This window comes from Enhydra lutris, unplaced genomic scaffold (assembly GCF_002288905.1).
Source record: "Enhydra lutris kenyoni isolate GAN:26980312 unplaced genomic scaffold, ASM228890v2 scaffoldscaffold94, whole genome shotgun sequence".
In the NCBI taxonomy this organism is placed as follows: Eukaryota; Metazoa; Chordata; class Mammalia; order Carnivora; family Mustelidae; genus Enhydra; species Enhydra lutris.
The window spans coordinates 5,328,390-5,356,153 of NW_019154178.1; the positions used below are offsets into that span (position 1 = coordinate 5,328,390).

Consider the following 27,764-nt stretch of genomic DNA (forward strand, 5'->3'; position numbering starts at 1 on the left):
CCTAGGCCCGGGCCTCCTGGAGAAGCTGCCTGTGGCTCACAGCTGGTTAGTCCATCCTCACGGCGGGGGGCTGTTTCTCTTTCTCTGAGTCACCCTATCTTTCCTCCCTCTTTGGAAGATGGGCCTGGGCAAGGGGAGAGTCTGGAAACGTGGTCTTTCCCGATTAGAGAGGAGGAAAGATGAGTCACACATTAGAAAACCAGAGGAAGGGATCGTAATGCTAGTAATAACAGCAGCCTGCATCGGCATAGCACTTGATAAACTTGCTGTGTGGCGGTCGACTTGCTTTGCAGTCTACGATGAACTACCCAACGGTCTACTCATTCTCATCCAGTCTGTAAGTTAGAGATATTATTTAACAGATTCGCTCTTACTAGAAATCATTTTCGAAACAAGACATAGACTATAAAAAACTCCCATGTCCTCTCTAGACTGTGCACCATTCTGTAAACTCATGTGGTATCATCCATTGCGCTGATTCCCAAAGCAACGCTGGGATGTTAAGGGAGGGGAGAACAGCTACAGCAACTAGGAATATATACAGAAGTTCTCCAGCTCCCTGTGGCTCAGTCGGGCAGGGTTCTGGGCTTTGAGTTGTGTCTTTCCAACCTGCGGAAGAAAAGAGGAACTTTAGACCCTCTCCCGCAAGGAGATCCTCATAGCATCCTTGAGAGGCATCAATTATTACCCCCATTTTACAGATTAAGAAAATGAAGCTTGGAGTTGTAGAACAAATAACGTAAAGGAGGAGCTTGAAACCAGTTCTTCTGGCTCCAATTCTAGTGTTTTCTTAACAATGACCCAGCCCTAGGTTGCATTGGCCCACACGGTGTCCTCTACAGCCCTGGGCTGTCCAGCTGGCTTTGATGTGGGGCTACAGCTGAAATGCCAGGAATTCGAGCAGGCACCCACCTACCTTTTCCCTTGTGACCACGGGCAGCATCTTTATTGGGCTGCAGGTGGAAGCTCCGATGTACCATGAAGCTAGTGGGTGGGAATGCCCTCCATGCCTCAAATTCTTCTGGGTATAATGGGAAGTATAATTATATCTACCTCATGGCATTCTATGAGGATTAAATGAGATAAGTCACATGACGCCACTAGCAGGCTACCGAACACATCATACACCCTCAATAACCATTGAGAGGCAAAGGGAGGAGCAGGGAGCCTGACCCTGAGATCATGACTTGAGCCACAGACACTTACCAACTGAGTCACCCAGGTGCCCCCCAGGGATGTTCCTACCCACATTTTCATTTTAGAGATGAAGAAACTGAGGTCCAAGGAAAGTAAGGGTTTAATTCAATGTCAGAGAATGTATTAGGGTTGGACTCTTATCTCTTATTAGGGAGCTTGAATTTTAAATTAGGGCTGTCCTCCAGCTAGTTCCCCAGCTGGGGGCTGTACATTGGACATGTCTCCTTTCCACGGGTGTGTGGGACAAGGGTGCAGAGAAGGGAAGATAAATATATCTAAATGATTTTCCAAAGTTAGCAAGTAATTGGGAACCATTCTGGGGCATAGATAATCTTACACTGATTCTGGAATGGACACTGTAAAGTGACGATTGAGCCTGGTGGCTCCATTGAAGCCATTTAGGGAATGGAAAATAGGGACACACACACCCCCGCCCCAATTGTATGCTGTCTATCTCTCTCAAATAAATAAAATCCTTAAAAAAAAATAAAAGAAGATCCCTAAAATCTCTACAACTCTGAGACTCTATGCATGGCTTTTTCACAAGTGTTCAACTTCAAGGCTTTTCTATGGGCCCTGAACCCATTCAGAAGGAGCTCTAGAATCTCACCTCTTCATAGATGGTATAACTGAAGGAAGAGCTCTGGTTCTTCTTCTTGGATTCAGACTGGAAATTCAGAGGGTAAAGAGTGCTTAACTTCAAGTCAGGAAACGTCCCACTCCTCACTAATGTGAGAGGTCCCCAAAGAGACTCAGGGCCCCCTCAAAAAAAAATCCCTGAACCCACAGCCAGGGGTGAATAAAATCTTCTACCCCGAGAGTAAGTAATGGGGTTTATGGTTTCCAGAGAAGGCACAATACACACTTACATATGACCTGACATTTCTGAACCCGAGTCAGAAGTTGGTATCCCGCACCCACATACCTCTCAGATCCATTCACACACATTCCCAGCGCACGCACACATACGCATATGTCCTCAGACCATGCATCTCATCAACACATCACACACACACACACACACACACACACACACCCCTAGTGTAAGCACTTCTGGCACACACATCCCTGACCGTGGTGAAACCCTAGAAACACTGGAATTCAGAGGCACTCGCAGTACTCGGTAGAGTCTCCTTAACAGCAGCAAGCACGTGACGGTGGTGCCTGTGACCGACCCTAGCGCCATGCCCTGCAGCATAGAACTGAAGTGTAACTGTCTCTCATGGTGGGATCTTGAGGGACTGAATGACATATTAGAAGGCAGGTGAATAAAAAGTCTGAAAATCTGTTTTAAACCTCTCCCCCATTTGACCTTGACCCGATGTACTCAACACTCCCCCAGTTCAGCATATTCCCAACTTCCCGTACCGTGTTAAGTTTATGTCATCCAGCTGTGACTCCAGCCTTGGAAATACCATTCTTCCAACTCCCCTCCCACTCAAGGTGAAAAGATCACCATGGGCACCAGGTTCACAAAAGAGCTGTGAGCTCAGCTTGGAGCGGGATTTGAGGGGGCTGTGATGGGTTGCCTCAGCTCACCAAACAGCAAATGACTGGCTAGAACCTTATCCGGTTTCCTGAAAGTCAACATTGTGTCTCTCTAGGTCTGGGCTACTCCTCTGGCTCTGGGCTATATTCTCCCACCTCGGAAACCCCTCTAGTATCTCTCCATAGCCTCAGCTGGCCTACTAAGGATGGCGTGGTCTCTCTGGACAAAGTACCACCTTTCTGTCTGATTGTCCTTGTCCCATAGAAACTCCTAGAGACACCTTTAATCCGCTGTTCTCTTAGTCTCAGAGCTGTTCTTTTTCTCCAAACAGAATCGGAAAAGCATTTCTAGTTGGCCCATTAACATTTAAATCCAGCCATTTAACCCAATCTGCTCAGATACACACAAGGGAAGACAACTCACGGGGCAGTGCACCCATACTCGGCAAGCTCACGTGCACGCGCAGATCCACACCTGCCTCCCAAGCACTGGAGGAGGAGACTCACCTTCCGGGAAGGCTGTATCAGCGCATACAATGTATTTGTTTCTTGTGATGTGGGAGCCGAGGACTAAGAAGAAGAGAAATAAAAGCCTTTCAGAAGCATAGATCCAACAGAATCCTAGGGAGGGAGGTCATCTCTTCCACCCCTCCCCCCAACCCTGCCCAGACAGAATCTCTAAGCACTAGTGAAAGGAACCCTGGACCCAGGAGGTCAGACAACCTGATGGCACTTACTCTGTATAAGTGTTCTCCCCTAACCCTTACGATACACCTACATGAAAGGAATGATCATCATCGGCCCCATTCTACAGATGAGGCTCCAAAAAGGTAAATGGCCCAAGTCAGACAGTATATTCACAGTAGAAGCAGGATTTAAACCCCAGACTCACCGGAGGTCTTTCCTCAACACCTCAATGCCTCCCGTTGGCAACATGCCTTCCTTCTCTGCACCTGAACCAGGTGTCCTCAGAGAAAGGTAGCCATCTTCCTTCTCAGGAACCCCAGAGGAAGAGGCTCCTTCTCACTCAACATCTCAGTCTGAGATGAGCTCTCCCTTGCATTTACTGAGATTCCTCTTGTGGGAATCCAATGTGACTAAAGCCAGAAAACTAGCAGGTATTGGTCACTCTTACATCTCTCTTTAATGCTCTTGGACTTTGATCCACTGTCAGTGAATCACATGATCTCATGGGGAGCAGGAGGGGGCACCCCCCCAACTTCCCCTTCCCTCTTCCCACTTTCTCCTCTTCCTCCTTTTCTTGCTCTTTCTCTGAAGCCTATCACTATCCCCCAGGGATTTTCTCTGCCCAGCAGCTTAGCCACCAAACCGAAGAGGTTACTGCTTCAGGACTTAATTATTTAAAAAATACAAAATAAATGTCATATTTATTAGAAATTTTTCATCACTAGCCACCAAGAGGCAGTGTTTCCCTTGAGAGAGATGCCCCAGCCTGGGTTATCAAAAATGTCATTTTAGCTGTCAAAATTAGAGGATTCTTCTCCAGTTCATGGTAAATTTCTATAACCCCAGAATGTTGGAGACAGGGAGAGGGCAGGGGGGATGGGAGGCTCAGAAGCCCTTTAGCTCAGCTCTGTGGCCTGGAACACACTAGTTTATCTGTGTCTGTCTCCTCATCTGCAAAATGGAGGTTGTATTAGACCCAGTCCATGAGGCTGTTTTGTGAGATTCATGAAGAAAATAGACATAGTAAGTATATAATAAATGTTATTGTTGGGCGCCTGGGTGGCTTAGTCAGTTAAACATCTGCCTTCGGTGCAGGTCATGATCCCAGGGTCCTGGGATAGAGCCCCATGGCAGGCTCTCTCCTGCTTCTCTCAGGGAGAAGGGAGCCTGCTTCTCTCTCTCCCTCTGCCTCTCTCCCCTGCTTGTGCTTCCCCTCTCTGTATCCCTATCAAATAAATAAATTTTTAAAAAATTGTTATTGTTAAGGCATAATAAGATAAAAGAGGACAACCCAGACACATTCTTCCCTGAAAACAAGTATTATAAGGAACAGAAATGAAAACAAAACAAGACAAAACAAAACAAACACACTACATGGTCCCCAAGTATTGGAAGTAGCAGGGAAGAGAAAGCAGAAGCCAAGTCCCCTGACAAGTTTCCTCCCCCTACGGGCTGTCTGGGCCACGCCTGCTGCCAGGCATGGAAGGGAAATGAAGAGCTACATCAGACTCTCAAGCTCTGTTCAGCTCTGCCAAGACACTCCAGAGCCACAGAGATCTTTCCCAACATCTTAATGCAGCTGAAGCCACGCCGTCCTTTAGACCCTAGAAGCACCAAGCTCTTTTCTGCCATTCAGGAGTGTGAGCTTCTGGAAGGCCTTAGGAAGCGCCATAGACAGGCCTGGAATGGATTCCAGAAGCCATAGTGGTACCTGCGACTGGATCATGGAGTAGATGGTGCTTCCTTCTCCGGGGGGATTCTGCCTCTGCATCTGCACAAGAAAGAGTAAAGGGGCACACGGTCGGATGGCTGTGTCTGTCCAGATTGGGGTTGGGTGGGGAGAGACAGAGCAAACAAGAGGGGCGCCTGGAAGCTAGTGAAGGAGGTGGTCATCAGTCACCCCAGGATAGGGAGCGACAGTAGAGAGAGCGACTCACACTGAAGTAGTTACTGTCCCATGCAAGGAACCCCCCAGGTGTGAAGGGATTGCACCGGGTGACCCTGTCCACAGGGGCTCCGATCATCGGCTTTACTTCAGTAACTTAGAAACTTGCCTTTGCTGACTTCTCAGCCAGATTTCCCACGTAACCACCGGGCCCTGAGCAGGGCTGTTATCTGAGCCTCACCTCAGGGCCTGCACCTACCTCAGAGGCTTTCACTGTTTTAAAGCCCCTTCTCTAGATCCAGCCTTGGTGCAGAGTTTGCCTTAGGCCTGATGTCAGCCTCCGGGCAGCCGCAGAGCTGAGTGAAGCCTTGGACTGAGGCCAAAGGCAGGGAGACCATGCCTTTCCTGTTCCCCTCCTGCCCACAGGAGTCAGAGTTGGAGATGTTTTACCCCTGAGCGCCTATTGCCAGGTTGGGCTCGAACGGGGAGCAAGAGGGGGTCAGCAAGAGGAAGGAGCACAGAGGATCAGGAAAAAGCCTGCTGTCCTGGGAGCTCGAGAGTCATGGGCATCTGGCAAGAAACGAGAGTGGAGCGTCTCTAGAAAGGTCAGAACAGGGCCCCAGAGTAAGAGCACATGAACTTGAGATTTAGGCCTTCAGACCAAACCCCGAAACCCATAGGGAGAAGCCAGCAAGGGATGAGGCCATGGAGGGAGGAGCTCCCAAGTCAGAGGCAGAGGCCTAAATCCCCAAGAGATTTCTTTTTTTTTTTTCTTTTTCTTTTTTTTATATATTTTTTTAATTTTTTTATAAACATATAATGTATTATTAGCCCCAGGGGTACAGGTCTGTGAATCGCCAGGTTTACACACTTCACAGCACTCATCAGAGCCCAAGAGATTTCTTATCCTCTGACTAGCTCTTTTCCACTCTTCCCCTGAATTTACCTAAATGCTGATGACCTAGAAGATGACCTAAAGTCATCCTCATTTTGTGGGAGGAAAGGCAATTTGTCGCAAGCATCTGGGCTTCTAGCTGTAGGTAGACACATTTGCTCTCAGGCATTCGTCCCAGTGGCTGGTAGTGATGGGAGAGACAAAGTCTCCTTTGTGTCTCACACCCCAATATTCCATGAATGGGGAAAGGAAACGGGCCGGGGAAGCTGCCCCGATTCCTGATTCCCATGGGGCCCAGACCTGAGGGAAGAGGTTTGCCTGTTCCACAAGGCCTCACACTTGTGATAAAGCGGGAGATCCCACCACTCTGACTTTCTGTCTCACTGCCTCAGGTGGAGCTCAAGGAATGGGGGTGGGAAGAGGGCCCTTCCCTTCCCTCCCCCGCTCCTGGCTGGGCAGTTAGGCCCTGCCTTTCCCTTAGGCCTGTCACCACTTCCTGCCCTACTTAAGGGCAGGCAGTGGAGCTGCGCCCTACAGGGCCCTCCCCAGCTCCACCCTGCAGGCCGGCAGAACTGGCCACTCCCTGCAGAGGCTGGCTTGGAGAGGTTCTTCATAGATTCTCGGAAGAAGAAGCCACTTTGGCTCCTCAGTTTTGTGCTAAACTGGTTTCTCGCTCGCACATCTCAGCCAGACTCAGGCCTCTTCCCAAAATGCTGTGGACGCAGACCACTGAGCTAGCTGCAACACTGTTATGCATTGGCTGGTCAGACTGGCTTCCACCACACCCAGGGCAACAATAGAGGGACCCACAAAAGTAAACTTGGACATGCATGGGCATGAGAATTTGTGGCCAGACACAAAATGCAAGGAAGCTGGATTCTTCTTGGGCCTTAGCGCAGCCACGGAGACTAGGCAGAAACAAGGACACCAGGCAGCCATCACCCTGGGAGGCAAGAGCGGCATTCTGCCCTCTTCTGTGGATTTGTTGGGTTCCATCCTTCTCAGCAGGTTCTCCCTTGTTTTCTGCTTGTCCTCCACAGCCAGAGCCAGGAGGGTGATGGGAAGACAGAAGGGAGGGCTGAGGACCACTCTAAGAAGACACTCATGTGACACCCTTTGTCTCCCTTCTCCTAACGACCATCCTCCCAGAAGCATCTTCCAGGCTAATGGAGAGAGACCCCCAGCCCCTCCTGTACCGTACTTGATTACACCTGTTTTGCAAGTTGTTGACGTCTTCATAAACTGTCAGAGGTTCCCCTGGGACGATATCTGTGGGAGAAAAGCAGCAAAGACAGAGCTGCAGAGACCTCCAGAGGGCATCCTGTCCAGGCTTCTGCTTCTCACAGTCCCACCTCCATCCCAGATGGCCAAGACCTTGAGAAAGATTCTAGAAAGGAGGCAGATTAGTGCTCTCCCCAGGATGCCCACAGGGGCAGCAACCAGGCAACAGAGCAGTCCATCGGGCTGGGCAGCCCCCCAACAAACCAGCCCCCTGCAGATTAAATCTGCACATTGGCCTGCAAACATCCCCGAGGTCCCTCAGTAGGTATGACCTGGGAAAAAGGGCCCAGCAGCTTTCCCTCCCCCAAACCTGCACACACATGTCCCAACGCTCCAGAGGAAAAGCAGGTGCTGTGCTCCCAGGCGCGTGCCACTGGGGACGTCAGGTCAGGCAACAGCACCTCCTGGGGACCCGCACTTACGGCACTGCTTCCTCTTCCTCCTCCACACACAGAAGCAGGTGAGGGTGACCAGGAGCAGGATGATTAGAAAAATCACGATGAACACCAAGTAGTCCACAAAGGTGTGTTCTAGGACATGGAAAGCACGAGGCCTGAGCTTTCAGCCTCTCTCTCCCCCTTCCCACCTGTTGGCCAGAGGACTTGTTTCAGACCTGCACTCCCCCCTTGCACCCCATTGATCGCACCATCAACCCTGTCTCCCCACAGTTGGGTGACTTCCCCTGACTGATGCTAAGGGCATGGATACCAATGTCTGACAGGCCTGGCTCTGTGCCCTTGGGCAACTTCCTCAACTTCTCTGAGCCTCCATCTTCTCACTTATAAAAGGAGATGATGTTATCTGCATAAGGGGGTAGATCGTATGATCTAATATATGTAAAGCATCGGGCACAGCAAATGGGACGTATACCCATTCTTTTGCTAACTCAACAAAACACTGCACCCCACTCTGGGCCCGGCAGCCCTCCCTTCCCCTTCCTGCCACTCCCCTTCCTCGTTTGAACTTCCACATTCCTTATCTGTGTGGTAGGCGTAGCATGACGTGGGAGCCCATCGACAAGGGAAGAAGGGGAAGAAGTTCCGCGTTCTAGGTGCTCGCTGGTGAGGCTCTTCACAAGCATAACCTCACCTACTCTTACTAGCAATCCTGGGAAATACGTCTTATCCCCACTTTACCCAAGAGAAAAACTGAAGCTCAGAGAGGGTAAGGAATCTTCCTGAGACCACGGAGCTAGTGAGTAATGAAACCCTAGCTGACATGACCCAAAAGCCAGGGTCCTTGTCACTCCAAATCGCTTCAGCTTGTTGGTTGCTTTTTTTGCCTAGGAATGCCTAGTTTTGTTGCCCGTATTGGGCTGTAAACTCCTTAAGGACAGGGACAGCAAGTAGGTTTTTCCCTGTAACGCCTTTGCTGATGACACATTAAGTCTTTATTCCTCTGATACAAATTGTTGCAAACTTAACCCAAGATAAGTCTTAGGATGACCATAGGCAATAAACCAAGAACTCTCCCAGGAACCCTGTGAACAAACTGACTTTCCCATGACCCAGGGCACTGTTGTACCCCATAGTCACCTCCTGGGGAACTACATGGCTCGGGGAAGTTACCCTTCCCTGGGAGGAGGAAACAGGTCTCCACCCGTCTGTCAGAGGAAGGAAGTGATGACCAGCAGCCGGGGCAGAGCCGTGACCCACCAAACAACTAAGCTTTCCTTACATAAAGGAAAACTCACATCTCCTAGGATTCTTGTTGGGGATAACAATCTTCTCAGACTAAGCTACACCTGGCTTATGGGAACTCTGTGCCCAGAGACCAGGACCACCCCAGGGAGGGGCTGCAAGGCACTTGAGGAGGCAACCAAAGGGTCTTATACCAAAGCATCTCTGGCATGAGTCTGATTATGGGGTCCAACATTTTCAGCCCCTATTAGTGTAAAGTGCTCCACTCACGCTTATTGTCACAGCTCTGGGAGAAGGTGTGGTTTACCCAGCTGACTGGGTTGCTGACGTTGCAGGTGTAGTTTTCCAAGCTGTGGACATCAATCTGTTCCTCCAGTTTGCTGAGATTGTTTGGGGTCTCGATCAGCTCCTTCCCTCTATACCAAACATAGCTCACATTGCCACCTCCAGAGACTGAGCAGGACAGCGACACTTGGCATTTCCCTCCACCCAGGACCTTCGTCTCCCCCACTGCTTCAAGGGTCCCTATGGGATCTGGAAGCAGAGATTCTGGTCAGAAAGGCACTGGAAATAAAAACCTTGCAGGGGGTCAGAGGAGCAGGCTGAGCAGTCCTAGGGACTCACCAAATACAGAAACCTGGAACTGGTGATGCTTAACTTCCCCACTGTCACCAGTCACCTCCAGGAGGTACAGGCCACTGTCCCTCGGCTGAGCTGCTTTGATGAGAAGAGTTAAATTCTTTTCCCTAAAATCGAAGATCTCTTTTAAATCATTAGTCCACACTTTAGTCTTATTCTTCCAAGTCAGTATCACGGAAATTTTTGAAGTTGAGTTCCTCTGTATCTTCCATTTAACAGAGTTTATGTGCTTTGTCTGTGTTGTGGGGGGTTGTAGGGAGAGTTGCATTCCCGAGAGTCCGACCACAGGTTCAGCAGAATCTAGGGATTCCAGAAAAGAGAACCCAGGCTGGAGGCCGCAGGAAGGGCGCCACCCTGAGCATAGCAGGCAGTTGGATATGACTTCCCTTGAGCCAAGAGGAAGGGGGCATGTGTGAGGAGACCAGAGGCTGAGAGAACCTGGAAGTGTACTTCCCTTTCCTGCCTCCCCGCTCCCCAGGCTCTGTGCCCCTCCTCTGAAGGAGCCCACCAACCCTAAAAATAGTTAAAACCCCCTGACTTCTTTCTGTGGGGCAGCAGGCTTTAAACACTTCATGTAAAATTTATAAAATACTTTATATAAAGTTTATAAAACACTTTTATGTAAAGTTATATAAAAACATTTTAAGCGGGGTGCCTGGGTGGCTCAGTGGGTTAAGCCTCTGCCTTCGGCTCAGGTCATGGTCTCAGGGTCCTGGGATCGAGCCCCACATCGGGCTCTCTGCTCGGCGGGGAACCTGCTTCTCCCTTTCTCTCTGCCTGCCTCTCTGCCTACTTGTGATCTCTGTCAAATAAATAAATAAAATCTTAAAAAAAAAAACATATTAACCATGTTTAACTATGTGGTTTTCTTGGTTTTGTTTTTGTTATTAAATTTTATTTATTTACTTCACAGAGAAAGACACTGTGAGAGAGGGAACACAAGCAGGAGGAGTGGGAGAGGGAGAAGCAGGCTTCCTGGTGAGCAGGGAGGCTGATGCGGGGCTCAATCCCAGGACACTGGGATCGTGACCTGAGCCGAAAGGCAGATGCTTAACGACTGAGCCCCCCAGGCGCCCCTTAACTATGTGTTTTAACAATGACCTTGTAAGAGTTTTATCCCTATTTTACAGGTGGGAAAAAAACTGAGTAGAAATTACTGAAAAGTAATTAGCCCAAGTTACAAAGCAAGAAAGATGAGCTTGAAATCCAGTCAATTTAGAGGCTGTAGAGGAGGCGTTTTTAACCATAATGTTATAAACACTATCTGATGTGACTCCCTCCCCACAGAGCTGAGGCAACTACCGGTGACTGCTAGAAATTCTGAACGGGCCAAACCCAGTAAGATGAACCCTCCAAACTGAACTCATAGTTCCCTCCCCTGTCCTCCTATAGAGCTATATTCATAATCCTCTCTTGTAACACTTAACACACCAAACTGGGGTCATTTCTCATTAAGGTTTGCCAGTTTTGTAGTCACTAGGAAGTCTCCACAGCAATTACTCCCTTAAGAATAATTAGAGAAAAATAAAACTACACGGCCTTGATATATGCCCATGGTTGTCCTCTCTAGAGATCAAGATGTGTGCTAATTAAAATGAGGCTGTGACATAGAGCTGCTAGTTTTTGCCTCCCCGAGGAAAGACCAGTGCAGTCAGGAAAGAAAAATGGAAGTTCCAGTGGCCATTTTTGGCAGGGAAGCTGTGTGGTCACATAGAAAATGCTGGAAATGAAAAGGTCCACCGGGGAGGGTCAGAAAGTATTTGGAGGAGAGAATAGGATACGGGGATTGTTATATGAACAGATCTGTTAAGATGGAGGACATTGGGAGGAGAGCAATGGAGAGGGGGATTTTTAGATATCCATTTGCGTTATAAACATGTTCACTCCCAACCACATCTTCACCCTGGCATTTCCTCAGGAGTCAGAGTAAATAACTAAAGAAACTTGAAAAAATAAAGAAAGAAAGAAGTTATTCGGTTGATAGATTGTATTTCTTTGCTCTTGACACTCCTAAGAATAAAATACATAGGGTTCCGGGCACTGGGCTGGCTCAGTCAAGAGATCACCAGACTCTCGATCTCGGGGTTGTAAGTTTGAGCCCCACGTTGGGTGTAGAGACTACATAGGAAAAAAAATCTTTTAAAAAAAAAAACAAAAAGGGGCGCCTGGGTGGCTCAGTGGGTTAAGCCTCTGCTTTCCGCTCGGGTCATGATCTCAGGATAGAGCTCCACATCGGGCTCTCTGCTCGGCAGGGAGTCTGCTTCCCTCTCTCTCTCTGCCTGCCTCTCTGCCTACTTGTGATGTCTGTCTGTCAAATAAATAAATAAAATCTTTAAACACACACACACACACACACACACACACACACACATAGGGTTCCCATTCATATTTCCATGATTGAACTGGCTCTGTCCATTGCCAAACCAGAAACCGACTGTGCATTTGTCTCCCATGGTCCTACAGATGCAAGAGGCACAATGACGCATTGCACAGAAAGCCTGAGATCAATCCCCACTGGTTACAATCCAGAGTGTGACCAGGGCCCTGAAGAGTTGGGGCCCCTTTGTGTATCAGACATGTTTCCTGACTCCAAAGAATTTGTGATCTGAAAGCAGAACATACTTTTATTCCACAGCATAGCTGTTTTATTCTTAACAGTTGAGATAAATAATCATCTAAAGAAATCTAATTCTGATCATGAAGACCACATTAAGACATGCTAACCAACCCTCCCACTGAGAATAACTAGGGAAAAAATGGGCAAAGTATAAAAGCATATTGCTAAAGGCATCAGGGAGCTAATAAAGCAGTGAAATATAACAGGACGAAGATCTGGAAGGAGGAAACTTGGAGAGGTGAGGCTAGCATTTTTGACTCCCATTCCCAGAAGGCTTGCAATAAACTCAAGGAACTAAAAGAACACAGAGTTCAAGGATCTCATGTTAAGAAGAAGTGGGTATACTGAGTCACCTGGGTGGCTTAGTTGGTTAAGCTTCCAACTGTTGATTTTGGCTCAGGTCATGACCTGAGGGTTCTGAGATGGAGCCCTGCATCAGGCTCTGGGCTCAGCATGAAGTCTACTTGAGGATTCTTTCCCTCGTCCTCTGCCCATTCCCCTCCAACCATCTCTCTCTCCCTCTCTCTAATAAGCAAATAAAATCTTCAGGGGCACCTGGGTGGCTCAACTGATTAAGCATCTGCCTTGTGCTCAGGTCATGATCCCAGGGTCCCCAAGTCGGGTTATCTGTTCTGTGGAGAGTCTGCTTCTCCCTCTCCCTCTGTCCTTCCTCCTGCTTGTGCTCTCTCTCTGTCAAATAAATGAATAAAATCTTAAAAAAATAAAAATATAAATTATTCCTGGAGGAAAATAACATCAACATGAGCATTAAATTATTTCTAAAATTTGCAAATTTGCATGCAAATGTCCAAAATGAAATAAAAAACAAACAAGAATAAGGAGAGGAAACATGTCCAAAACCTAAAAGAAAAAATAACCAATAGAATTAGGCTCAAGGAGCATCTAGATAACTCTGTAATTATGTTTAATGTTTCAAGGAATTAAAATTTAAAGTTTGAGAATTCCAGCAGAAAATCAGTGTGAGAGAATGCAAAAATGGCCATGCCCCTTGCAAAGTGACTTTGTAGCTCCACTCATCATCAAAGATATAAGGCTCACTTTTCTATCTCCAGTAACTGGGCTGGCCTTTTGAATACAATGCAGCAAAAATGACATTGTGCCAGGGTCACCTGGGTGGCTCAGTCAGTTAAACATCTGACTTCAGCTCAGGACATGATCTCAGGGTCCTGGAATTGAGCCCGGCGTTGGGCTTCATGCTCAGCCCAGAGTCTGCTGCTCCCTCTCCCTCTCCCACTACCCCCCCCACCCGTGCGCACGCTCTCTCTCTCTCTCTCTCTCTCTGTCTTCCTCTCTCTCAAATAAATACATAAAATCTTTTTTAAAAAGAGTCAGAGAGAGAGACAGACAGACAGAAAGGACACAGAGAAAAGGGAGATGGAAAATAATTATACAGGATGCCTGGGTGGCTCATTTGGTTATGCATCTTCCTTCAGCTCAGGTCATGATCCTAAGGTCCTAGGATTAAGCCCCAAGTCAGGCTCCCTGCTCAGTGGGGAGCCTGTTTCTTCCTCTCCCTAGGCCTGCTGTTATCCCTGCTTGTGCGCTCTCTCTCTCTCTCGCTCTCTCTCTCTCTCTCTCTCTCTCTCTCTGTATTAAATAAATAAATAAATAAAATCTTTAAAAAAAGAAGAAAGAGGGCGCCTGGATGGCTCAGTGGGTTAGGCTGCTGCCTTCGGCTCAGGTCGTGATCTCAGGGTCCTGGGATCGAGTGCCGCATCGGGCTCTCTGCTCAGCAGGGAGCCTGCTTCCCTCTCTCTCTCTCTCTCTCTGCCTGCCTCTCTGTCTACTTGTGATCTCTCTCTGTCAAATAAATAAATAAAATCTTAAAAAAAAATAAAAAAGAAGAAAGAAAGGAAGGAAGGAAGGAAGGAAGAATTATACAACAGAGGATCAACAAGCCATTTCTTTTATTTCATAAAAATCAAAGTATGGGGGGCACCTGGGTGGCTCAGTGGATTAAAGCCTCTGCCTTCAGCTCAAGTCATGATCCCAGGGTCCTGGGATCGAGCCCTCTGCTCAGCAGGGAGCCTGCTTCCTCCTCTCTCCTCTCTCTCTGCCTGCCTCTCTGCCTACTTGTGATCTCTATCTGTCAAATAAATAAATAAAATCTTTAAAAAAAAATCAAAGTATGGTAAATGCATAGCTAGATTGATCAAAAGAAATACAAATAAGCAATATCAGGATTTTTTAAAGATATCACCACAGATCCTACAGATATAAAGATCTTAAGAGTTATAAACTGCTTTCCATCAGTAAATTTTAAAATTGAGATTAAATAGAAAATTTCTACGAAGTAAATTGAATCTATACTGAAAAACCTTCTCACAAAGTAAACTCCAGACCTAGTTAGCATCACTGGTTAACTCTACAAAATATTTAAAAAGATTTAACTCCAATCTTACCCAAATGCTTTCAGAAATAGAAGTAGATAATACTTCCAAACTTGTTTTATGAGGTTAACATATTTATTAGTTTGACACCAAAATCTGCAAGGATATCACAAGAGAAGAAAATCAAAGGCTCTTTCACTCAGAAACATGGGTGCAAAAATCCTAAGCAAAAGACTAGCAAACAAAATAGCAAAACACATAAACAAGAAAGTGTGGCCTATTTAAAAGGGAGAAAAAGAAAGTAACCATGAAGAGTCATAGACATTGGACTTAATAGAGAAAAGCAATTTTTTTTTAAAGTAGGCTCCATGCCCAGCATGGAGCCAACATGAGGCTTGAACTCATGATCCTGAGATCAAGACCTGAACTGATAACAAGGTCTGAGCCACCGTGGCACCCCTAGTCAAAAATTTTATATCAACTGTCTGAAATATGCTCAAAGAGCCAAAAGAAACTATAGACAAAGAATTAAAGGAATCCAGATGACTGATGTTTCAACAAAGAAAATATCAATAAATAGAAATTATAAGAGGGAATCAAATAGAAATTCTGGAGCTTAAAAGTATAATAACTGAAATGAAAGGTTCACTGGAGAGCTTCAACAGCACATCGAGATGAGAGGGAAGCCAGCAAATAGACCCACATGTGCATAATGGGAGTCCCAAAAAGACAGTAAAGAGACAAAGGGGCAGAAAGAAATAATGGCCCAGAACTTCCCAAATTCAATAAAATACACGAATATACACATCCAAGAATGTGTATATGAACTCAATGAACTCCAACTAAGTTAAACACAAGAGATTCATACCAAGATACATTCTTACATACAAGATATAACCAGTTTCTCTTCGGAAACCATGAGGGAGAAAGCAGTGAGATGACACATGTAAAGTTCTGAAAGCTTGTTAAGACTATCAACTAAGAATTCTATCTCCAGGGGTGCCTGGGTGGCTCAATGGGTTAAAGCCTCTGCCTTTAGCTCAGGTCATGATCTCAAGGTCCTGGGATCGAGCTCCACATCGGGCTCTCTGCTCGGCAGGGAGCCTGCTTCCTCCTCTCTCTGCCTGCCTCTCTGCCTGCTTGTGATCTGTCTCTGCCAAAGAAATAAATAAAATCTTAAAAAAAAAAAAAAAGTGGTTAAAAAAAAAAAAAAAGAATTCTATCTCCAACAAAATTATCTTGCAAAAAAATGAAGGACCAATGACAGCATTCCCAGACAAAGAAACACTGGGAGTTGTTCCTAACAGATCTTTAGGCATGCCTAAAGAGATAAGACACCAGGTAGTTACTCAAAGCCACGTGAAGACATGGAGAACAGTGCTAAAGGGAATTACATAGGTAACTATCACAGCCAGTATTATTGCATTTTTGGTTTGTGACTGTTTTTTACAATGTGAAAAAAAACAAGTGCTTAAAACAACAATTATAAATCTATGTTAATAGGCACACAATGCATAAAGATGTCATTTGTGACAACATAATGTGGGGAAGAGTTGGTAGTCATCAAACTAGCCCCACTCCCTATTCTCCAGAGAGGAAACAAGGGCTGGGGACAGAGGTAACAATCAATCATGCCTATATGAGGAAGCCTCCATAAAATCCCAATAGCACAGGTTTTGGGAATTTCTAAGTAGGTAAACACATCCCACTGGGAGGATGACACACCCCAACTCCATGGGGACAGAAGCTCCTGCACTTGGGACCCCTCCCCCAGACCTTGCCCTATGTATCTCTTCATCTGTACCCTTTATCGTATCCCTTAAAAAGTTGGTAAACATAGGTGTTTCCCTGAGTTCTGTGAGCTGCTCCAGCATATTAATCAAACCATTCTATCTTGGTTGTAGGTCTTTTGATCTATAACCTGTTGGTCAGAAGCACAACCAGGGCTTGACAACCAGACTGGCATCTGAAGCAGGAAGGCATAGTTTTGTGGGACTGAGCCCTGAACTTGCAGGATCTGATGCTATCTCTGGGCAAACAGTGTCGGAATTGAGTTGAATTATAGGTCACCTAGCTAGTGTTACAGAGAACTGCTTGTGAAAACCCCCACACAGTTGGTGGTGGAAGTGTTAGAAGTGAAGTAATGAAGTGTGAGTAGTGAAGGAGTTACAGAGGAAAGGAAGACAGAGGACAAAAGACAAGAAGACAAAACTGGGTGGCATTGCAATATAGTTTTTAAAATGCAAAGGAAGGGACACCTGGATGGCTGAGTCATTAAGCATCTGCCTTAGCTTCAGGTCATGATCCCAGGGTCCTCAGATAGAGCCCCACATCGGGCTCCCTGCTCAGCAGGAAGCCTGCTTCTCCCTCTCCCACTCCCACTGTTTGTGTTCCTCTCTCTTGCTGTGTGTGTCTCTCTCTCAAACAAATAAATAAAATCTTTTAAAAATAAAATAAAATGCAAAGGAAATGAACTAGGAGTGGAAAGCCAGCAGAAAAAGAGAGGTTTAAAGAAAGGTCAGAGATGTCATCAGGGAGAAGCAGGTCCTGGCTGGCCTCACGGATGAAGTGGTGATGTCCAGAGCACACAGGAAAGGACAAGCCAAGCAAGAGGTGGATGGGTTTCCTTATGGGAGTAAACAAGGTGGTTGACATTGGGGAAACCCTCACTAGTGTCTCTGACATTGAGGAATGGTTGGCAGATGGCTGGAACCCCTCACTGGCATGTGCTTGCTTGCAGAAGGACGGTGTGGGTTGACGGAGCCAGTGACCATAGAACTGGCCCTCAACAAGACGGCGAAGGTCTAGAATCCTCTCTCATTGGGGAATGGGAGATGCTGAGGGTCAGAAACAAGGATTCCCAGAATACCCGGGGCCTGGCGGAGATTGGAGGCTCTGAATCAGGAGTTGATCTGTGGTATGGAACTTCTTCTGCAGCCCTCACCAGCCTGATGTGGGGAGGAGGTGGATGGTCAGAGTGGGGCAGGACTGGAAGGGGATAGGGGCAGGATGTTGTGGGGAAGAAATGATGGAAAAGCAAACGGACAAGGTACTATATGCTGGGGGCTGCAACTCATTCACTGTTCTGGAGGGCTTAGATGCCAAAAGGGGAGACAAGAAACACCAGTATGAAAACATAACTTCTGATACCCTATGTGGAAAACCAAAAAGACTCCAGTAAAAAACTGCTAGAACTCATACAGAAATTCAGTAAAGTGGTAGAATATAAAAATCAATGCACAGAAATCAGTTGCATTTCTATACACCAACAATGAGACAGAAGAGAAAGAAATTAAGGAGTTGATCCCATTTACAATTGCACCCAAAACCATAAGATACCTAGGAATAAACCTAACCAAAGAGGCAAAGGATCCATACTTGGAAAATTATAGACCACTCATGAAAGAAATTGAGGAAGACGCAAAGAAATGGAAAAATGTTCCATGCTCATGGATTAGAAAAACAAATGTTGTTAAAATGTCTACACTACCTACAGCAATCTACACATTTGATGTAATCCCTATCAAAATACCATCAACTTTCTTCACAGAGCTGGAACAAATAATCCTAAAATTTGTATGGAACCAGGAAAGACCCTGAATAGCCAAAGGAATGTTGAAAAAGAAAACCAAAGCTGGTGGTATCCCAATTCTGGACTTCAAGCTCTATTACAAAGCTGTAATCATCTGGACAGTATGGTACTGGCACAAAGACAGACACAGAGATCAATGGAACAGAATGGAGAACCCAGAAATGGACCCTCAGCTCTATGGTCAACTAATCTTTGACAAAGCAGGAAATAATATCCATTAGAAAAAAGACAGTCTCTTCAACAAATGGTGTTGGGAAAATTGGACAGCCACATGCTGGACCATTTCCTTATACCACACACAAAAACAGACTCAAAATGGATGAAAGACCTCAATGTGAGACAGAAATCCTTCAAAATCCTTGAGGAGAACACAGGTAGCAACCTCTGTGACCTCAGCCAGAACAAATTCTTCTTAGAAAAATCTCCAAAGGCAAGGGAAACAAAGACAAAAATGAACTATTGGGACTTCTTCAAGATAAAAAGCTTTTGTACACCAAGAGAAACAATCAACAAAACCAAAAGACAACTGACAGAATGGGAGAAGATATTTGCAAATGACTTCAGATAAAGAGCTAGTATCCAGGGGCACCTGGGTGGCTCAGTGGGTTAAGCCTCTGCCTTCAGCTCAGGTCATGATCTCAGGGTCCTGGCATCGAGCCCTGCATCGGGCTCTCTGCTCGGCGGGGAGCCTGCTTCTCTCTCCACCTCTGCCTGCCGCGCTGCCTACTTGTGATCTCTGTCTGTCAAATAAATAAACTCTTAAAAGAAAAAAAAGAGCTAGTATCCAAAATCTATAAAGAACTTCTCAAAATAGAACAAATAATCCAACCAAGAAATGGGCAGAAAACATGAACAGACATTTCTGCAAAGAAGACATCCAGATGGCCAAGAGACACATGAAAAAGTGCTCAACATCATTTGGCATCAGGGAAATACAAATCAAAACCATAATGAGATTCCACCCCACATGAGTCAGACTGGCTAAAATTAACAAGTCAGAAAACAACAGATGTTGGTAAGGATATGGAGAAAGGGGACCTTCCTACACTGTTGGTGGGAATGCAAGCTGGTGCAGCCACTCAAACAGTATGGAGGTTCCTCAAAAAGTTGAAAATAGAGCTAGCCAGGCGCCTGGGTGGCTCAGTGGTTGGGCAACTGCCTTCGGCTCAGGTCATGATCCCAGAGTCCCAGGATCGAGTCCCATATCAGGCTCCCAGATCCACAGGGAGTCTGCTTCTCCCCTCTCATGCTCTCTCTCAAATAAATAAATAAGTAAATAAATAAATAAAAATCTTTTTAAAAAAAGAAAGAAAGAAAAGAAAATAGAGCTGCCCTATGGCCCAGCAATCACACTACTGGGTATTTACCCCAAAGATACAAATATAGTGATCTGAAGGGGCACATGCACCCAAATGTTTATAGCAGCAATGTCTACAATAGTCAAACTATGGAAAGAGCCCAGATGTCCATCGACAGATGAATGGATAAAGAAGATGTGAGATATAGATATAGATAGATATAGATATAGATATAGATATAGGTATAGATATAGATATAGATAATGGAATGTTATGCAGCCACCAAAAAGAATGAAATCTTGCCATTTGCAATGATATGGATGGAACAAGAGTGTATTACGCTAAGGGAAAGAAGTCAGTCAAAGACAATTATCACATGATCTCAGTGATATGTGGAATTTAAGAAACAAGGCAGAGGATCATAGGGAAGAGAGGAAAAAATGAAACAAGATGGAACCAGAGAGGGAGACAAACCATAAGAGACTCTTAATCATAGGAAACAAACTGAGGGTTGGTGGAGGGTAGGGGGGTGGGAGGATGGGGTAACTGGGGGATGGACATTGTGCGGGGAGGAGTATGGGTTGTAATGAGCATTGGGTATTATACAAGACTGATGGATCACAGACCTATACCCCTGAAACAAATAATTAAAAAAAAAGAAAACATAAGTTCCTCACAAGTTAGCCCATGCTGAGTGAGAGATGGAGGAGACTCTGACAAAGAGGACTGGCTTGTTCAGAGGGAAGAGGCCACAGCAGATTCCGGTGGTCAGGGAGGCCCTGGGGCTGCCACCACTGCTGCTGTTACTGTTCAGCAGCTTTGGGGCCCCTCTTCCGGTGGTTGAGAATAAATGGAGTAAGACAGTAGCTCTGCAGAGGGAGAGCAGAGGTGAGGTGATTGGCTCCATTGCCTCCTCAGGAAGCAACGGGCACTAGCAGGGAGGGTGGCCAAGGAGACAATCTGGCCAGCAGCCTCCAAGGCCATGCATTGTCCACAGTCAGCTCAGCCAACTCTGACCTGGACTGCTGGTGGAGGAGGGGTGAGGGCCGGTGCTGGGAGGGGGTGGGGGAAAGTCTCAGAGCAGCGTACTTCACCAGCCAACAAAAGGATGTTGAGGTTTTTCTCAGCTCGGGGTTGTGCCACCAGGCTTGGAGTGAAGGCAAAAGAGGGGCCACCTGCTGAGGACTGAGTGAATAGAGCCCAGTGAGATCCCAGAAGTGCCGGGGCAGGGACAGCTTCAGTCAAGGCAAAACCATAAAGTAGATGAAGCACCCTCGAGGGCCCACATCCCACTTTATCTCCCCTCTTTCTTCACTTAACCCCACACTTGGGGGCTTCATTGGCCATACTGACTCCTCTCCTCAGACAATGCAACCCCCTGATCTCTATCGACCTTACTCAATCCATGCCCCTCAACTCCTTGTATCAGTTAACTGAATCAGCTCATTTATGCAATCTTTCTCCCTCTACTCATATTATTGTTCCTCCTTATCCCTACCTCCTGAGCAATTCTGCATGCATCAAGGCCACGGGCCACACCACTCCCCGCCAGAAGGAATCTCCATTTTCTCAGGTCCCTTTGTGCTCTAACTGGGTCTCATCTGTTGGTGACTCTTCCCTTTATGATCATTGCTGCACATGCTCGTTTTCCTCTGTCTGAAAGATTCTTTTTTTTTTTGGAGAGACAGAGCACAAGCAGGGAGAGCAGCAGTGGGAGGGGGAGAAGCAGGTGTTCCACTGAGCAGGGAACACATGTGAGGCTCAATCCCAGGATTCTGGGACCATGACCTGAGCCATGGGCAGACGCCTCACTGACTGAGCCACCCAGCTGCCCCCGTCTGAAAGATTCTTAAGGATACAATCAACATGTTTCATCTTTGTTTCGTGAACAGAATCTTGTATAGTTCTTGGAACATAGTAAAGGCTTAATGAAGTTAATTAATTAATTAATTAATTAAATTCAATAATGCATCTCAGCTAAGGCCCAGAAACAAGTGCACTGTAGGACTTTCGTGCAGAATACCGGGAAGGTTCCCTGGTGGTCTAGTGGTTAGGATTCGGCGCTCTCTCAGAATACCGGGAAGGCTGCAGAGAGGTGGTTCCCTTGGTTTCAGCCTTTGCCTTCCAGGCTCCACACACCTGCACCCTCACTTCCCATTTGCAGGACCTCAAAAAAGAAGCCAGCAGCCCTGAAACATCATGGGATTCTCATATACTGCTTGGTTCAACCACCTTGGCAAACAGTTGGCCAACATCTACTGCAAGTCTGTACACATACCCTATGATTCTACACCTAGAGACATGCTCAACAGACATGCATATATAAAAGTGTGCACAATAGGCTGCTAGCACCATTATTATAATGGGGGGGAGGAAACAACCGAAAGATTCATCAATAGCAGAAGGGATGAATAAACTTCTGCATGGTCATACACTGAAAAGCCATGAAATGACCAGGTGCAAGTAATAACACAGGTAAATTTCATCAGATGCTGAACAGAAGAAGACAAACATAGGGCACACACCATATACACCCTTTATACACAGGCCAAACTAACCTATGATGTCAAAAGTCAGAATAGTGGTCGTATTTGTGAAAGGGAGAAGAGCTAATGAGTGGAGAGAACGTGTGGTAGATACACAAGCATGTTCATTTAACAGTAACATATGGAGATGTCCGTTTCTCTTTTTTATATATTTTGTTTATTTATTCATGAGAGACAGAGACAGGGAGGCAGAGGCAGAGGAAGAAGCAGTCTCCCCACGGAGCAGGGACCCCCAACACGGGACTCGATCCCTGGACCCCGGGACCATGACCCAAGCCAAAGGCAGATGCTCAACCAACTGAGCCAGCAAGGCACCCCCGAGATGTATGTTTTTAATTTTGTATGCTTTTCTGTACATGGGTCACAGTTTAATAAAAATGTCTGTTGGGGCCCCTGGGTGGTTCAGCGGGTGGTGTCCAACTCTTGATTTTGACTCAGGTCATGATCTCAGGGGGGTAAGGTCAACCCCCATGTTGGGCTCTGTGCTGAGTATGTACCGTGCTTAAGATTCTCCCTCTCGTTCTCCCTCTGCCCCACCCAGCTCGTGCTCTCTCTCTCTCTCTCTCTCTCTCTCTCTCTCAAAATAATAAAAAGTAAATAAAATTAAAATTTTAAATGTCCATTTATGAAGACAATGGCCTAGCAATCCTTGGAGCGATTTCTACAGAACTGGATCCCCCCAGGACGATGCTGCAGCCCTGAGTCCTCTGAGTCCCCGTCTGTCCCCCGTACCCAACAGCTTCACCATTCACTTGGTGTCAGGGGAGGTGCAGTGAGGAAGAGATAAACAGCTACAGTCTTCTTGGAACATGCCCGGATCCCAGCCAGAGCAGTCAGAATCAGAGGCTCCTTCCCGAGAAGTGAACATTTCAACACAGTCTGTAAGAACAGCCGGCAAGCGTGCCTTACAGCTAATCCATGAGATGCTGCTCTCCCCTTCCGTTTTGTCTGCAGGCCATGTGCGTTCAGTCCCCAGTGTGGGTTCCCCCTGAATCCACAGCCAAACCTGAATTTAGGGCCCAGGCCCACTCCTATGGGCAGCATTTTGAAGGTCCTTGCTCCTCAACATATCTGACCCCAAAATCGGCTTCTAAGATACCTAAAAACTATTAATTTATTCACTTGGTTAACATTTTGAGTATCTATTGTGTGGGCACTTTGTAGTGCACTCATGACAGCTGTAATTATATGTTGAGTCCTGTGCTAGATGTTAGCTCTGTGGACGAGGGGACCAGGTACCGATTCACCATCGAATTCTCAACACCTAGCCCCGGGCCTGGCCCAAAGGTGTTCAAGCACATCAGGAAAGGACTAGGAATTGAGAAGGAGATATCCCTGTGAAAACCTTAGAATATTTCACATTGTACAATGTAATAATAGGATTAAGTGTCTTGAATACCTGCTCTTTTAAGTTAAAAAATTTTGCATTCTCCCAAAGATCCCAGTTATGACAATGAGAAAACCCTCAGAAAAGAGTCACCCATTAAAACATCGTCTCAGGTGCCCAGGTGGCTCAGTCAGTTAAGTGTCTGCTTTCAGCTCAGGTCATAATCCCAGGGTCCTGGGATGGGGCTCCCTGCTCAGTGGGGAGCCTACTTCTCTCTCTCCCCGTCCCCTGCTTGTGCTCTCTCTCTCTCTTGAATAAAAAAATAAAATCTTTAAATCTTTAAAAATAAATAAAACATCATCTCATCCAAGATGTTCTTTTTTTTTTTAAAGATATTTATTTATTTACTTATTTGAGAGAGGGTGAGCAAGAGAGAGTACACAAGCTGAGTGCAGGGAGAGAGGCAGAGGGAGAAGCAGACTCCCCAATGAGCAGAGAGCCTGAAGCAGGGCTCGATCCAGAGAGCTGGAGATCATGACCTGGACTGAAGGCAGACACTTAACCAACTGAGCCACCCGGGCGCCCCTCATCCAGGATTTTCTTTCTTTCTTTTTTTTTTTTTTTAAGATTTTATTCATTCATGAGAGAGAAAAAGCATGAGAACGAAGGGGCAGGAAGAGGAAGAAGCAGGCTCCCCACGGAGTAGGAAACCCAACTCGGGTTTCAATCCCAGGACCCCGGGATCATGACCAGAGCCAAAGGCAGATGCCTAACCGACTGAGCCACCTGGGGCACCCCTCAGGATTATCTAACTCACTCTGACTCAAATAATTAGCCAAGAAATTAGTCTCTCTTCTTGACTCTGATAACTAAACAAAGTGAAACATAGACTCTACCTCCAAAGAACTGAGTAACATGAGGGACATTTGGGAGGACTTGGTATAAGAACTTTCTAAGAGTATTTTAAGACCATAGCTCACCTAATGCCCACACATCCCTGTGGAGCACGCACCACGCTTGACTTCACCTTATGAATGGAAAACTGAGAAACAAGAGGTTAATTAGCTTCTTCAAGACCACAGAGGAAGTATGCTTAAAATCTAGAACAGCTTCTCCCAATGAAACTCGCCAATAGACAGATAAACTCTCACTTTATTCTGTGGATTAAAGGATCCATCCATCCATCCATTCATTCAGCAAGTATTTACTGAGACCTAATTGTGCAAGATACTGTTCTAGAGGCTGAAGATTCAGCCGTGAACAAGACAGAACAATGTCCAGGCCTCAAGAATCTTGCATTCCAGTGAGGTAAAGAGAAGCCTGGGAGACAGAAAAGAAAACAAAGGAGTTAACAGTAGAGCGTGTCCAGTGGAGATGAAGACCACGGGGAGGAAGATAAGGCATTACAGAATGGTGCAAAGCCATGGAGTGCAGTGTGCTCCAGGAGCAGTGGGTCAGGGATGCTGATTGCAGGGCAGGCAAGAAAGGAGAGAGGAACACAGGGCGTGCAAGAAATGGGGGGTGGGTGTCAGGGAAGATAGATCAGGCCATTGTGAAACGTATGGCTTTTCCTCTGCATTCAGAAGGCTTCTGAAAATGTTCTGCAGACCTCGAGAGTGATAGGAGCTTCTTACTTATATATTATGCTCATTAAATTCTCCAGCAAGCCAAGTTTAAAAAAAAAAAAGTTTCCACGGCCATCATGTGTCCCGATGGGAGGCTCTGAAACAGACACAGCATCGCTTGTGTTGTAGCCCCGCCCAAAAACACAGCCCAGCTCACATGAGCAAACCTCACACAAACCCACATTCAGGAGCCTTCCACAAAACAACTGACTTGTACTTCACAAAAATGTCAAAGTCATGAAAGACGAAGAAAGGCTGGGAAATTGTTATAGATTAAAAGATAGTTAAAACCTCTACCTTCAGCTCCGGTCATGATCCCCCAGGGTCCTGGGATTGAGCCCCGCATCGGGCTCTCTGCTCAGCAGGGAGCCTGCATCCCCCTATCTTTCTGCCTGCCTCTCTGTCTCCTTGTGATCTCTGTCAAATAAATAAATAAAATCTTTAAAAAAAAAAAAGAACAAAAGAAAACCAGGGTGCCTGGCTGGTTCAGTCAACAGAGCATGCAACTCTTGATCTCGGAGTTGTGAGTTCAAGCCCCACGCTGGGTGCGGAAGCTTACTTAAAAAAAATTTTTTTAATAAAAAAATAAAAGACATAAGAGAAAAAGACCTAACAAGTGAATGTAATACATGATCCTGATTGGATTCTGCACTGGGGAGGGGAGAATGCCATAAAGCACGTGATTGGAACAATTGGTAATATTTAAATATGATCTGTGTATTTGATTGTATCAATGTTAGATTTACTAAATTTGATAATTGTGCTGATATGATATAATATGACATGGGAATGCCCATGTTCTTAGAAGAATCATGCTACAAAATTCACTCTCAAATGGGTCAGCAAAAATTATTATCATTATACTTTTTTTAATATTTTTTTAATTTAAATTTTGTTAGTTAACATACTTACTATCCATTTATATGCACATACCTATAAGGGGACAGAGAGATATAAAGCAAATGTGATAAAATGTTAACAACTGTTGAGTCTGGGTGAAGGAAATATAAGAATTCTTTGTACTACACTTGCAACTTCTCTGGAACTCTGAAGTTATTATTGTAAACTTTTTATCTTAAAAGTTTTAAAAAATATGGGACACCTGGGTGGCTCAGTCGGTGAAGTGTCTGCCTTTGGCTCCAGTCAGGATCTCAGGGTGCTGGGATCCAGCCCCCTGCTCAGCAGGGAGCCTGCTCCTCCCTCTCCCTCTGCCCCTCCCCCGCTCCTTCTCTCTCCCCTCTCAATCTCTCTCAAATAAATAAATAAAATCTTCCTTAAAATCAATCAATCAATCAATCAATAAAAATAATAAAGGTTTAAAAACGTTTAAAATAAAAGTTTAAAAATTAAAACAAGCGGAGCAGCAGTTTCGTCAGCTTACAGCAGGCCAACCCCACAAACACAGGGAGTAGCAAGAAGAGAGAGAAGTTCCCCAAGGCCAAAGCCCATCAGCCCGCGCCCACACCCTGGTGGGGCCAGGTCCGTCCTCCGCCCCACCCCGACGTTCCCTGCAGTGGGTGTGCTCCGCCGCGCCCCAAAGCATGGACCTGGGGCAGTCCCGGTCTCCTATCCCACCGGCTCATCATGTCAGACCCCTCAACTTCTGGCATCCAGACCTTCTTGACTGCTCCCTGTCCCAGCACTCTCTGCTCTTCTCTGCCTGCATTTGTTCAGATTTGTAAATACAAATGCATGTGTCATAACCATCTGTCTCCCCCAGTCCTCTGGAGCCTAGATTGTGCCTTGGGGGACACAAGAGTATCCGCAGTGTGTCTACATCCGGCTTCTAACAGGCCTTGGACCAACACTACCCTGTGCCCCACTTCCTTCCCTGTTCACCCAAAATGTGTCCTCCGCTCGCTCCCTCCACCTTGATGCCCCTGGAAAAGCCACTGACCTAGAATGCAGACTCCCATCTCAGAGCACCCTTGACTCCAGGGCTGGAGGAGGGGGGAGCAGCCTTCAGCCGAGATCTCCCCAAACTGAGTTTTCCATGTGCTCTTCCCGATACTGTCTCCTTCCTCCCCCTTCTCCACCTCCTGCTCCAAGCCAACATTTCCCTACTAATTCCCACATTCTTGGAGTCTCTGGGCTGCTGGAGACTGCTGGGGGGAAGGGGGCCAGGCCATTCAGGTAGCGTGGCTGTTGGTCCGTCAAGTCCCTCCTCCTTGCTCAGCTTCCCTGCCTCAGGGAGCAATCTGTCAGTCTCTGCTTTCCAGAACCACCCAAATTCCTTATAGAAACCCAAGCCCAGGGACCACTTCTCTCTGCTGGTAATCACGCCACTTAGAGAATATTTCCTTTGTCCATCTTACAATCAGCAGAGAGGACACTTTCTCCCCACTACACAGAAAGATAAACTGATGCCCGAGGAAAGGAGTCTCCTTGCCCCAGGCTACCTGGATTGCTGAAGGCATGGCTAGACCCCCTTCTCGAGGACCTCCCAACCCGCTGCCAGCCTGTTTGGTATGCCCTAGCCAGAGCTGTCAGGAGCGGCTCAACATCGCCTTTCCAGGTGACCTTGGAAATGGCATAATGCAGGGGCTGTGGATTCTGATCTCCCTGGGGGCTATGGCCCCAAGTCCATGCTATCCCCCACCGCATGCCAGGCTGGGCCTCCTTACCTTGGGCCTGATGCCCGTTGAGGAGCAGGAGGAATGTGAGGACGAGAGCTTGTCCCAACATCCCCAGAGGAC

The 27,764-nt window shown here is 46.5% G+C and overlaps 1 protein-coding gene across 2 annotated transcripts; it reads right to left on the minus strand.

Moving 5' to 3' along the window:
• Window positions 1-27,764, minus strand: LOC111138949 (CD244 molecule). Of its 2 annotated transcripts, none has more exons than XM_022490977.1 (9): window positions 27,693-27,764; window positions 9,698-10,012; window positions 9,344-9,607; window positions 7,856-7,963; window positions 7,354-7,421; window positions 5,084-5,143; window positions 3,193-3,255; window positions 1,808-1,864; window positions 1-609 (listed from the first exon to the last, which is right to left on the minus strand). In XM_022490977.1, exons 1-9 carry the CDS (start codon window positions 27,751-27,753, stop codon window positions 529-531), a joined length of 1,077 nt encoding a protein of 358 aa, XP_022346685.1. In that variant the 5' UTR covers window positions 27,754-27,764; the 3' UTR covers window positions 1-528. The 2 variants fall into 2 exon arrangements, with proteins under 2 accessions (XP_022346685.1, XP_022346686.1); XM_022490978.1 differs by having other exon boundaries at window positions 9,344-9,622.

What these genes read in the sequence shown, in the direction of transcription:
- LOC111138949 (XM_022490978.1), bottom strand. Translation starts at nt 27,753, where the DNA reads ATGTTGGGACAAGCTCTCGTCCTCACATTCCTCCTGCTCCTCAACGGG. An exon ending in GAGGAAGAGGAAGCAGTGCC is followed by an intron (nt 7,422 to 7,855) that starts GTAAGTGCGGGT and finishes TTTCTCCCACAG; the next exon opens with ATATCGTCCCAGGGGAACCT. An exon ending in GTTATACCATCTATGAAGAG is followed by an intron (nt 610 to 1,807) that starts GTGAGATTCTAG and finishes TTTCTTCCGCAG; the next exon opens with GTTGGAAAGACACAACTCAA.